The following is a 14,410-nucleotide window of genomic DNA, read 5'->3' on the forward strand; positions in this document are numbered from 1 at the left end:
CAGAACCACTGCGGTACCGTATCAACGCTTTCCTCCCCACCCACGCCTTGCCCAGGTATATGTCACCTTGGAACAAGTCAAATTCCACGTGGGGAAACTTCCCTGACCTGGAAGTATTGTGCAGCAGAGGCCTCTTCTGTCCGTTGGCTGAACACTGAGTATTCCTTTTTCTTATTCCAGTATCTTTTCAAGGTATTTGAAAACGAGCTGAATTCTGCAAGAAAGAAGCAAAGCTGTTTCTACACGTTGGAAACGACAGAACTCACTGTGGCACTCCACAAAATTCCAACTGAGAAAATACTGGGAGATTAAAACAGCACACTCATCCCTGAACACATGCATGGTAAGGAATGGCAAGGTGGAAATGGGTACTTCTCCGAGGTGTGACATCCTTATTTACACTTGTCAGACATATTTGCATTCACAAATGTCAAGTGAGAAAGCATAATGGAACACAGAGAGGGACTGAGCTCATGGAATTCTCCCATTATTGTTCCCCCAAAGCTTCCAGGCTTATTCTCAGTATGTGTTCTAGGGAAGGTGACTGTTGATAAGGAAAAGAAAAATGTGTACGTGAATACAAAATATATGTGTATGTAAATGAATATATATATATATAAAATCTCATTCTATTATCACAGTGACAGGGTTTTGTTCACAGTTAGTATTCTCTAGGCATATAGAGAAAAGGTAAAAACAGCTAGGGATATGTAAATACAAGGGAATGCTTTCTATCATTTGAGGAAAAAAATACAAAAGGAAAGGCTCAAAAAAATCCCACAAGTGATACTACTAATAGATAGCACAGCATGCGCAGTTGTCAAATTTGGTGACTTCTGCCTTAGAAAAGTCTCTCAACTCCTACCCAGCGATCCTCACTGCCTGTGACCTCTCCCCTCTCTACCACGGGCATGTGACTAGGTCTTTCCCCTGCAGCTCACGTTGGATCCCTAGGGCCCGCACTCTGTTCACCCCGCGCTGCAGCCCCTCACGTTCTCCCTGCCTCTGCATGGGAACCCTCCACGACCTCTCTTTTTTTCACACACACGACCTGCACTATGCCCTCGGCACGCCTGCAGTGCTGAAGCACGTAAAGATTCCCAGGTCATCCTGGTCTTGGCCTGGTTTCTTGACTTTGAACCCCCATCTCTTCTGTTGAGATTCTTCTGATATCAAACTCCTATTCATCTTCCAAGATTCAGTTCCGCCAGCATTTCCTCATTGCTGTGTTCTGGAACACCCACAGGCAGGATTAGTTGCTATAATACAGTGGGCCTCGACACTTGGCTATAGATCAGAGTCACCTGGGAAGAAATTTTTAAATCTAGATGCTGGACCCTTAATCCTACATCTGGTAATTCCATGTTGTGGCGGGGACAAGGCATCTCTATTATTTTTAAAGCCTCCAGAGTTAGTTTTCATGTATAGCTAGGGACAAGAACCTTTGCTCTAATCTTACAGTCTTAGCCTATCATTGTATTTCATATATTACTGAATTTATCAAAAATTTATTTAAATGTCCATCTCTCTATATCAAACTCTTTCAGAGCTTGGTTTAGAGGTCCGAGCCTTATTTATCTCTTGTCTTCAAAACATGGTGCTAATGGTAAGGTTTCAAAACAAAACAAAAAAACCCGGATGGCTCAATTGGTTGGAGCGTGTCCTCTCAACCACAAGGTTGCCGGTTCGACTCCCGCAAGGGATGGTGGGCAGCGCCCCCTGCAACTAACAACAGCAAATGGACCTGGAGCTGAGCTGCACCCTCCACAACTAAGACTGAAAGGACAACAACTTGACTTGGAAAAAAGTCCTGGAAGTAAACACTGTTCCCCAATAAAGTCCTGTTCAAAACAAAAAACAAAACAAAACAAAACAAAACACCCATGGTGCTAACGCAGTTGTCACCCAATAAATTAATCTGAAATGTAAATTTGGGGAAATGACTAATGAACTTGATGAAACTATTTTCAATTGGTGAGACAGCCCTGTGAAGCCCTAGGGCTATTTCATGTGGGGTCAGATAGGTTGAAAAAGAATATTGCTGGAGAATAAATATGTAAACACACTTAACACAATCCCCATCTGCTCAAGGGCATGCCATCTACTCTAAAGAAACTTGGAGATGGAAAAAGGGAGCAATACTTGTTGGAAATATAAATCAGGATTAGGTTTAAAATATATCCAGAACATTCAATATTTCCCTAGCTTCTAAATGCTCATTCCAATTTATAAACCCTCACACTTAGCTAGTGTGTTCCCATGTGGATTTCTCTTGTATGAAAACAGAATGGTTCTTTGGTTAAAAGCTTATTTTCATTTTATATCAATTCTTTATCTTTTGCAATTATACCTTTATAAAGGAAAGGATGCAAATTATTTTAAAATAATTATAAAACCAACACATTAAAAGTAAAAAAAAAAATACAAAATGCAACAAATCAAAAAGAAGAAAATAAAAACATAATCCCATTACACAAGCTATTAAACACTGTTAACATTTTGGTGTATCTTCTTTTGGGGTGTGTATGTGTGTGTAAAAATTCCTCTTCTTTACAAAATTGTATCATATTATTTTGTAACTGTATCTTTTTATTTAAGTACTATGAATAATTTCCCAAGTAGTCTCCTTGACCTCATTGTTAATGAGTATATGTTGTGGACTTTTATGGATATGCCACAATTTAACCAATTCCTTCTGGATGGATTCCCAAGCCCCACCCAGGTCTACTATATCAGAATGGTAGAGTCTAGCATTTATTTTTAACTATGTTCCTGATGAATCTGGTGACAAGATATTTTTGAGAACTCCAGTCAACAAATATGGCAACATCAATATAATAAGAATTCTACATTATAGTAAAAGAGACATCATTCCTTTACAGTATCATCCCACACAGGAAATCAATAAATTAATCAATATTTCTCTTATGACTTTTTTCTTGACTGTTTTCTTTTGTAATTAAAAAATTGCATGTGACTTAATCATAACATTTAGAAATGCAGAAAAGCCAGGAAGGAAAAATAATTCCCAGATATAATCACTGATTCTATATCGAGACAGAATCTCTCAGTAATTTTTCTTTGTATATTTTATCTATCTTTTTATTATTTGTAATAATAATAATGTACTCTACTGTTTTACAACCTGCACTGGACAATATATTTTTAGCTTTTCCTGTGTGCTCTTGTTTCTCCAATTTGTTCTCAGAGGCAACATCAGAGACTTAGCATATCTTAATTTCAACAAGGTTTTTGACTGTTCCTTCAAATTCTGGACCTAGTTATTTGCTTATCAACTTCTATTTGGTCAAAAATAACCAAGTCTGTTAAACTAAAATTTCCTGTATTTGTTTTTCACTCCTTTAAAAAGATATTGGATAATATTTTACAACTCTAAATGTTTTAAAACTTTGCTGGATAAAAACTCTCAACAAACTATATAAAAAGAACACTCTCAACATAATGAAGAGAATATATGACAAGCCCACAGCTAATCTCATATTCAATGGTAAAAAGCTGAAAGCATTTCCTCTAAGATCGGCAACAAGAGAAGGATACCCACTCTTGCTACACCTGTTCAACTAGCACTGGAATTCCTAGTCAGATCAATCAGGCAATAAAGAGACATAAGAGGCATCCACATCTAAAAGGAAGAAGTAAAACTGACTCTATTTACAGATGACATGATATTACATATAAAGATTCCCACAAAACTGTTAGAACGAATCAACAAATTCAGTAAAACTGTATGACACAAGAATCAATGTACAAAAATCAGCTGTTTCTAAACATTAACAATGAACTATCACAAAGAGAAATTAAGAAAGCAATCCCATTTACAACTGCATGAAAATTGCGTGGTGTAAAATAATTAATATTGTTAAGGTGTCTATAGTACCCAAAGCAATCTATAGATTCAATGCAGTCATCAAAATTCCAATGATATTTCCCACAGAAACAAAACAAACACTCCTAAAATTTGTATGAAACCAGAAGAGACCCTGAATAGCCAAAGCAATCTTGTGACAGAACAAACCTGGAAGCATCACACTAACTGATTTCAAACTGTATTACAAAGCTATAGTAATCACAACAGCATGGTATTGACATAAAAACAGACACACAGATCTGTGAAACAGAATAGAGAGTCCAGAAATAAACTTATTCATACATGGTCAAACAATTTACAACAAAAGAGCTAAGAATATATAATGGAGACAGGATAATCTCTTCAATAAATGGTGCTGGGAAAACTGGACAGTCACATGCAAGTGAATGTAACTGGACACCTAGTTGGACACCATACACAAAAATCAACTCACAATCAATTAAATACATGAACTTAAGATCTGAAACTGTAAAATTCCTGCAAGAAAACGTAGAGGGTAAGCACCTGAACATTGGTCTTAGCAATGATTTTTTGGATTTGGCAACGAAAACAATTGGGATGGGACTATATCAAATGTAAAAGCTTCTTCACGGCAAAGGAAAGCATCAACAAAACAAAAAGGCAACCTACTGAATGGGGGAAAATATTTTCAGATAATATATCTGATAAGGGGTTAATATGCAAACTATATAAATAATTCACACAAGTCAGTAGCAAAAAGAATACAAACAGTCCAATTTAAAAACGAGCAGAGGACCTGAACACACATTTTTCCAAAGAGGATGTACACATGGCCAAAAGGTACGTGAAAAGTTCTTCATCACCAATCATCAGGGAAAGGCAAATCAGAACCACGAGATATCACCTCACACCCGTTAGAATGGCTATTATCAAAAAGATAAATAACAAGTGTTGGCAAGGACGTGTAGAAGAGGTAACCCTTGTCACTGATGGAGGGAATGTAAATTGGTACAGACACTATGGAAAACAAAAAATTTAAAATAGAACTACCATATGACCCAGCAATCCCCACTGGATCATAGTCAAAGGAAATGAAATCACTGTCTCCAAGAGATATGTGCACCCCCATGTTCATTGCAGCATTATTCACAGTAGCCAAGACATCGGAACAACCTAAGTGTCTGTCAGCGGATGACTGGATAAAGAAGATGTGATACACAGACACATACACACATTTTCCCAATGGAATATTATTCAGCCATGAGAAAGAAGGAAATATTGCCATTTGTGACAACATGGATGGACCTTAAGGGTATTATACTAAGTATAATAAGCCAGACAAATAAAGTATAATATCGCTTATATGTGGAATCTTTTTTTTTTTTTTTTTTAAGCCAAATTCATAGAAACAGAGAGTAGAAAAGTAGTTGCCAGGAGCGGGGTTCTGTAGGAAATAGGAAGAGGTTGCTCCATCGGTACAAATGTTCTCCTATGAGTAAGAGGTGAGGTGCTAATATATTATACATGACTGTAGCTGATAACACTGTATTGTAACTGAAGTTTGCTAAGAGGGAACTTAAATGCTGTCACCAAGAAATAAACAAAATTCCCAGACTTACCGAAAAAAAAAAAAAAAAAAAAAGAAGACACTGGATAATATTTACCCAGCTCTAGTCTCCTGGCATCTCTCTAATTCCCTCTGAGTTCTCAGAGATTGCCAGCAGTGGTTTGTGTCACCCATCTGTGAGCTCTTTGAGTCCTGGCCATCTCAGTTGTTGGGTTTTCATAGTCTATAATAAAGTCATTTGTCTTTTGAATATTCTCTACAGTTACAAGTCTCCATCTTTGGAGAAACTCTGAGCTTCAGTAGAGCCAGATAATGGCTGCCTGATACAGTGATTAGGACGTGTAGCAAGCTGAAAAGTATAATTTTTGGTTAACAAACAAGACTTTGACTATAAAGTAACACAGCTAGTCTTCTTGTGCGGCTCAGCAATTATCTCCACAGGAAAATGTAAAAGAGAAGCCCCAAGGAAATATTGTGTCACCCCAGCATCCATGCAATATATAAATAGCCTTCCAAAATAAATACTAATTTGGATGTATCAGCTCTATTATGTTTGCTATTTAAAAAAAACTCAATAGTATTACTTTATAGACACTATAGTCCCAACTCTATAATCCTGGCACAAGGAAGGACCACATTTGACAAAGCAAATCTAGTTGGAGAGGTTTGTGATACATTTACAGGATTTAGGAAACCAGGAACACCCTGAAAAGTCCAGGAATTGCATCACTGACTCCTGCCTGGGGTGAATTCTGTCACGATGGCCGCCAGCAGAATATTTTCTTCACTTGTCACCCTTACCCTTATTGGTTCAATAAATGTCTGTAAATAAAGGAAATGTCTGTGTTTCCATCTGACGTGTAAAGATACAAAAAAGAACAAAGCACCACTCTTTAAAAAGGAAAAGAAATATAATTGTTGATCTCTTCCCTTCTCTCAGTCTCCAGAAGGAGAGGCTCTGGAAGCCACGAAAGGCACTGTCTTAGTCTGTTCGGGCTGCTACAACAAAATACCCTAGATAGGGTGGCTTCTGAACACCAGAAATCGATTTCTCACAGTTTGGAGGCTGGAAGTGTGAGATCAGGGTGCCAGCGTGGTCGGGCTCCCATGAGAACTCTCTTCCAAGTTACAGACTGCCGTCTTCTGGCTGTGTCCTCACATGGTGAGAGGGGCAGGGAGTTCTCTGGGGTCTCTTTCAGGGGGACACTAATCTCATTCATGAGGGCCCCACCCTTATTATCGAATCACTTCCCCAAGGCCCCACCTCCCAATACCATCACACTGGGGATTAGGTTTCACCATAAGAATTCTGAGGAGACACAAACATTCCATCAATGGCAAGGCTCCCTGGAGGATCCAAAATGAGATGCAGCAGAGATAACCCAGCTCCTCTCCCTCAGTTCTTCAAACTGTGGGGAGGGACGCTGGGTGAGAGGAGTGAAGAGATCTTTAAACCCAGCAGGTAATTTTGCCTTTGGAGAGCATTTTGGCGAGGTGTATAAGTTTTTGGATGGAGAAGGAGCCTTTTGATCTACAGGCACCATTTGTTTGAAAGATTCCTTTAATTCTGTAGATCCAGGATGGCTCCGAGAGGAGAGGAAAGAAAAGGCCAGCTGGTTAGAGCATAATCAAGTATAAATGGATGTTGACATTTGCATACTGGCACCTTCAGCTGCTCAGGGCAGAAAAGATGGGAGGATCTGGGTCAGAACCACTGCTCTGGAATTGAGGTCCTTGTGGGCAGACAGGAGTCGGAGGGCAGGAGCAGTGTCTATAAAGATGAGGATTCACCTTCAATTATTAGTAAAAGCCAAGTCCCTCTAATACAGTATGGAGTATGAGAAAAATGGGAACTCCTTTCAAAGGACACATTTGTCCATACTCTTTCTCAAAGAGATGACCTGTTGGAACTGCCATTGTAACCATGATGGCTGTAAACCATCATTTTTTTTTTTAACCCACAAATACGGATATAACTTTCTCTTTCATATAGATATTAACCAAGGACATGGCAGTTCCATGTTACAGCCATTATTATTTTCCTTTTGATTCTCAGTCTTGATTTAAGTCTCTTCCTCACAAACCATCACTTTCAGGGTTAGCATGTAGTTACAGTCACGGATCAATCAAGACTCCAGAGGCACACCATTTCCTTTCTGTTCTGTTACTCCTGAAACACCAGACTGAAGGGCTCTGTTTCTGTTGGCTTGCTGCTCTTAAATAACTGTTATTTACAAGTAATGTGTCTGTGATGCTTTACATAAAAAGTTTATTTACCTAGATACTAGCCTCTTTCTATTGCAAGAAAGGGTAATACCTGTCTGAATGTCTCAGCTGTTCTGGCCACATGCCACAAAATTATACCAGAAAATCCACAACTGATAATATAATCATGGTGTAGATTTTTGTTTGCTTGTTTGTTTTAAAGTAATAATACATCAAACTCTAGACATGGTAGCAGAACTGCTTCTGGGCTATCTTGAATAATTTACAGACAACACATTTTAATTCTCTCTAGTCCGTCAGCTCTAATTTGGCAAATTAAACTCTGTTTACTGGGCATCTTAGGAAGTCAAAGCTATCTATTTTCCTGTGGTCAGTATACAAAAAGGAGAATACTGACCATGCACTTCCATTCAATTCTCCTCCCCTTGGTGCTTTCCCCCCCAGGATGGATATGGCTTAGGATATGCTGCATGATTCCCCACGTCTCCAATCTGCTCAGAGCTGTAGTATTGTATCTTAGGGCATCATTCAAGTGGGATGAATGTGAGGCCAACAGCTACCATGATTTCCTCTCCACGAGTCCCTTATTAGTTCTCTGTGTAACATATGGCATAATAATCTCTATTTTATTTGTCTAGTTGCTTATTTTTTTTCTGTCTTACCCAATAAAATATAAGGTCTATGATGGTAAAAGATTTCTTCACCATTAAATCCTAGTGCTTAATGGGATATCTGGCACATAGTAAGTACCCAATAAATAGCACTGAGAGAATGAGCAGATGAAAACATTCTTTCTTCTCCCCGCCCCCACCCCTTCCTGTCTTTCTTGTTTTTTCTCCCACAGTCATTACCTTAATCAAAGGCTTATTTTCTCACTGACTCATTTATTTCCTAATTAGAGGTGAACTTAAATATTGGGGGTGCCAAAGTGGATACTTTGGTCAATGTTGCTCAAGAGCAGTTCGCCGTAATCAGAAGTGTCTGGACACTGACGGTAACCACTTTGAGCACCTCATGTAATTGCAGAAGTCAAACGTGACTTGTGTTCATCTTTTGTTATCAGTATATATTGAGTATGACAATTTTAATAGTTTTTTCCTTTCTTAAAATGTATACATATTTTTTTGGCACCCTCTGTATTTTGGGCTCAGTTGCTCTATCTTTTAGAGAAGTTTAATTAATGAAAAGGCTTTTCTAGTTAGGTATCACTGGCAAAACCAACTTATCTTTGGTCTATGATGCATTTTAAGTTAAAATCTATTCACCATCTGAACTTCTAAATGTCAATGCTACTATTTTCTCTCTCTCTCTCTCTCTCTCTCTCTCTTTCTCTCTCTCTCTCTCGATCTCCCTCTCTCTCTCAATGAAGAGGAACATAACACTTGCATAAAAAGTTCCCATACCGGCTTCATCCCAACTCCCAAGGTTAGATAAATGCAAACTGAATTTTAGGAAATTTTCTGTACAGATATACTTTGTGTGTGTGTGTGCATGTGTGTGCGTGTGTGTGTGTGTGTGTGTGTGTGTGTGTGTGTGTGAAACGCACATACAATTCCAGAGGAAAGCATAGCAGTCTCAGGTGGTGGGAGTTGAAGCAGGATAGAAAAATGAATACAATCCAAACATAAACACTTGTAGGGGACTCTACTGCGCAGTAAAATCCAACATAAGGATGGCCCTAAGAAGGGCCTCATACCTTGTAAGCAGGTTTCCAAAGTAAAATAACAAAAGCATTTAGCAATAAAGTAGATTCTCTGAGTGCCCAACACAGATAGCATTATTACAAGATATTGTATGTTTCTACTGCACACATGAGAAAGCTGGAAAAATGGACAGCTTCTCCAAACTTCAAGATAATTTCTTTTACTGCTTTTGCTTCCTTTTAAAAGAGAACTTGTCTACATTCTTTGAAAGCAATTGCCAAATTAACATTTCTTAAAACAAAGGTACTTATAAGCTCTAAGAAACTGAACATATTATTTGGCCTTGCTCTTTTCTTAAAGCCTTATAATTAGCAACCAAACCTATGATTTGTAATCTATATTAACACTTACCTAACACTATTTTCATGCAACCAAAACATTACTACAAAGCACTGGGGAGGAAAATTGGAAACTATGTTATTTGCCCCATCCCTAAGTGTTAAGAATCTTATGCAAAAAAGTTGGGCCATAGATCTTGTCAAATTTCCAAAACAATTTTTATGCATACTTAAAAACCAATTAAACACTTACTGAGATGACCAGCAGTGACCTAAACATTAATAAAATAGCGAGCTTCACCATTTAGGAAAATGAGGATGGACTGTTCATTTGTTTGAATATTGAGCCAGGTCCCTGATCCCCGTGGTATCCTAGTGCACTTGCCCTGAAACTCCCCCACCAACAAGGAAAGCCCAAGATCTAATAACTGTGTGGTGTCCAATAAGTAAAAGGATCAAGGGTCAGCTTTGGACAGAGGATTAACTGACTAAGCCAGAACAGGAACAAGATTCTAAGGAAATGATACAGTCCAAACTCTTGCTGGCAAGTGGTAGAAAAGCTCAACTAAGTTTAACCGAGATAGGAACTTCATAACTCACAAAACTGAAAAATTCAGGCTAAAACTTTCATTTTCAAGAATGGCTGTGTCCCCTATGTTCATTGCAGCACTATTTACAATAGCCAAAATACAAACGCAAGCCAAGTGCCTGTCCATAGATGACTGGATAAAGAAGATATGGTACATATACAATAAAATATTATTCGGCCAAAAAACATGTGTACAATGTTTATTGTACATATACAATAAAATATTTATAAAAAATGAAATCTTATCATTTGTGACAACATGGATGAACTTAGAGGGTATTGTAGTAAGTGAAATAAGTCAGAGAAAGACAAATACACATTATCTCACTTATATGTGGAATCTAAAGAACAAAATAAATGAACAAACAAAATAGAAACAGACTCACAGATACAGAGAACGAACTGGTGGTTGCCAGAGGGAAGGGGTGTTGGGGAGCTGGGATTAAGAAATACAAATTGGTAGTTACAGACCAGTCACAAGGGATGTAAAGTACAGCATAGAGAACATAGTCAATAATGTTGTAACAACTATGTATAAAGCCAGGTGGGTACTAGGGGATCACTGCATAAATTATAGAAATGTCTAACCACTATGCTGTACACCTGAAACTAATATAAAATACTGAATGTAAAGTATAACTGAAAATAAAATAAATAAATAAAAGAATAGCTGGGTCCAGCAATTAGAATGATATTGCCAAGTCTGAGTCTCTCTCCCTCCATCTCTGTTTCTATTTCTTTATGTCTCTCTTGCTCCCTATTTCTGTTTGAACTTCATGCTCAGTCAGCCTTCTCCACTCACAGGACAAGGCTACATCAGCATCTCCAGAACTACACTGGTACCTGCTCAGCAAGCCCAGTCCTTCCAACATGATCCAACAAAAGCCCCAGGTTGAATCCGATTGAGCCAAGTTAAATTAAAGACTTATCTTTGAATCAATGGCTATGGCCAGGGATCAATGCCAACTGATGAGACTTGAGTCAGTCCTATGTAATGCCAAAGGAAAATTGAGCTTCTGTTATCCAAAGAAAGGCGAGTGGATGAAATGCAGGCCAAATCACAGATGACCACTACTGAAAGAGAGGTAGACACAGTACAGACTAACTTGAAACAGGGGACATAGGAGTGAGAAAAATCTTTGTGCTTAAGGGGGCAAACTGGAGGGCAAACAGCCATGGCAAATAGAAACTCAGCTTCTTGGCTTCTGAAATCTTTGAGTTTGGGCGAGCCTGAACCCAGGTTTTGCCCCCAGCAGCAGGCTGTTATTCTGAAATATCACTACAAAGCAATTGCTCTAACATTTCTGGTCCTATAAGATGTTGAATCCCTGACATTGCCATAGTCACTGACTTTATTTTCCTGCCCACATCTCCTAAGAGTATGTGGCCCTGCTCATAGCTCCTGATGCCCTGTTTACACTGTTGGATCCCATACCCCACCTCGCTTAGTAAAGAATGAGCTGTGGCCAAAGAGTAGTGCAACCTCAACCAAGAGACCCAGACACTGTAATCAAGAGACCGGCTCTGAGGCTCTAAAGGGGAGTGAACGTGATTCTACATCTTGGTTTGCCCAACTTATGCTTGCTGTCCCAGAGAAATGATTGATCTTATTCCCTTTCACACTCAAAAGAGTCTTGTTTTGGTAAATAATTGAGTCATCCTAGCTCTAAGGTAATGTAGTCTTGGGGGAGGTGACCATGCTGGGTCAAATGCAAGAGGAACAGGCAGCTGAGAAAAGATGAGACAAAAAGATGTAGGTGGAGGCCATGCAAGGAATACCTGCTTCCCATGATTGTTCCAGACACTGCTCCTCTGCCTCAAAGGCCACGACACATTTCCTTACAGTAACTTCCCTTTTTGACTTGAGCTATTTAGTACAGGCAGCCATGACCTAAATATTTTACAACATTTTTTTTCCCTGGGTCATTGCCATTATACTGAGAGTCTTTTGGTTTAATTTGGTTTGGTTTCTAGTTTTACTAACAATTTTATATATTTTTATGTTGTACTCATTTCAAGTTTTTGTTTGTTTGTTTGTTTGTTTGTTTTAGTGTGCACCATACTTTTCTCTACCCTTCAGGTGAATTGGTCAATTTGCAATTGGGCTCATTTACATCATTGAGTTTTAGCCTATCACGGTGAAGACACTCCCATGTGCACCTCACATGGAGGGTCAAGACCGAATTTCACAAAACCAGCTATTTACCTGAAGGTCACCGGATTTGTAGAAAGGTCAATGGTACCTCAGTTCACTAAGGGAGGCCAGAATGCACCTTCTAGAGCATCTAACATATATCCACAGAGGGACTAATTTATTTATGTGGCAACACAAGCCATTATTCCCTTTGTTCTCATGGCTTTCCAAGGCCTCTGCATGCCACCCAGCAAGCAAAGCAGCACAGGTGAGCACCAAACAGGTGACATAAAGCACATTTCCAATCTGATTAGATTTACAGTTTTTAAAATGACATTTTTATGGCTGCCTGTCCCATACTCCCTACATTCCCAAAACATACTCTAACTTTGGGAAAGCATTAGCATAACCAAACATAAAATTGTAAACCCTGAAATAGCAGCCTGGGCCTTCAGCACATAGTGTTGGAGGCACTTCATTTTGCCAAGTGAAAACTTAGCATAACAGGTAGACATAAAAACCTCTCTGGGCTTTCTCTTTATATCATATCTGTAAATGAATAAGACAAAAACACCCATTAACTCAGTTGAGAAATTCTGTACCTGTTGCGAGGCAAAAGCAAGCTTTCAAGTCACATAAAAAATCAGTGCAGATGACAAGTAGCATCTTTTGGTTTCACAATACAGCTTTTAAGCTCTAGCTCTCTTCCCACTCAAACTTGGATTTAACAATAATATCACAGCATGGTTGTGGTATTACAAGAAATTAATCGTCTTTATTTTTAAGAAAGCAAAATGCATCTAGTGTAGTTTTCTCACTGACATGAAGCTACAGTTGGCTAAAAGCATGGATGTGCATGTGTCTTCTTAGCTCAGTTTCTTTGCTGTTCTCTCATTTTCATTCTTTCACATTTATATAGCTACTTCATAGGGTATAAAATGACTGAGCAGAGGCTAAATCTGGCCCACAGGCATTTTGAAATTTGGCTACCATGTGTCTTAAAAATCAGAAAAATCTCACAGGAAATGTGAATTTCTGGCGAAAATTGTGCAGCATTATATCCCTGGGTCTGAACTTCTCTGTGGCAGCAATCAACACGAGGGAAGTAGCTACTGCCACCTTTTGAATGAATACGAGATCTCCAGAGCACCACAGATGCCACCTTTCTCTTACTCGTAACCAGCCCACTTCATGCATTTTCATGACCTGCATGGGGCCTGTAGGTATTTGAGTTTGTGCCCCCGTATCCCTAGGGATCCATTATAAAACTTAGTGGACAGCAAGTGTGTAACTCGAAATATCAACTTCTTTCCTTCTATTTCTAAGCAACATGAAATCGTAAAAGCTAAGGAAAATGACTGTCAAACACACTTTATCATGCTATCTTTGTAATCGTTTGTTCCATTTTAAGCTTATGGAAGAAGTTGTTGAGTTTCTTGGCAGTGTCTTTGTTTGCCTATTAGGTGCAGACATTCATCGGGGCAGGTTCAGACTCTAAGTCTAGAGCTATTAGATACGGGCCTATGAATCAGCATTATCATTCCCAAACAGCCTGTTTTCATATGAATATAGTACTGTTGACTGACCTACAGTGTGATTTCAGCTGGGAAGGTGAGTTTTTATGAGTCCATCCACCTCCCTTAAACATCCCTGTAATTAGAGATAATCTAGGGGTCTCAGGAGTGTGATGTCTACAGTTGAAGACCAATTCTGCACATAGAGGATGCCCATGGTACTGCCCTGCATTATCAACATCCCCTAACACGCTGACCCAAACATCTACTTCTATTACAAGCGACCAATGGATTTAGTAAGAGTTGAATGAATGCTTCCTGGTTGCCACCCACCTGCACTTTCCTCATCTGGAATAGGGGACAAAATGGACCCAAAGTGAGGAGAATTAAATCCAGACATATTAGTTATCATTCGATGTTTTCATAACTACAACTAGCCCTTTTTTATACGTATGGCTTATCTGAAGCTTTAACTGCAATCCAGCTCTAGAATGAGTGTTGAGTTTAGAACCCCGATACTCTGGTATGAAGGGTGTTCCAAATCTTATT

At 38.8% G+C, this 14,410-nt stretch overlaps 1 protein-coding gene across 5 annotated transcripts in view; it reads right to left on the reverse strand.

Moving 5' to 3' along the window:
* LOC109446342 (histone-arginine methyltransferase CARM1-like) overlaps positions 1-14,410 on the reverse strand; it is a 236,591-nt gene that overhangs the window by 114,842 nt on the left and 107,339 nt on the right. For all 5 annotated transcript variants that reach the window (XM_019729679.3, XM_019729702.3, XM_074330492.2 and 2 more), the window contains one exon: positions 108-214. In XM_019729679.3, the coding sequence (XP_019585238.1) occupies positions 108-214 (107 nt within the window). The remainder of the gene's footprint in view (positions 1-107; positions 215-14,410) is intronic.

Source organism: Rhinolophus sinicus, chromosome 16 (assembly GCF_057876585.1).
Source record: "Rhinolophus sinicus isolate RSI-liver-muscle chromosome 16, RSI-T2T, whole genome shotgun sequence".
Classification (NCBI taxonomy): Eukaryota; Metazoa; Chordata; class Mammalia; order Chiroptera; family Rhinolophidae; genus Rhinolophus; species Rhinolophus sinicus.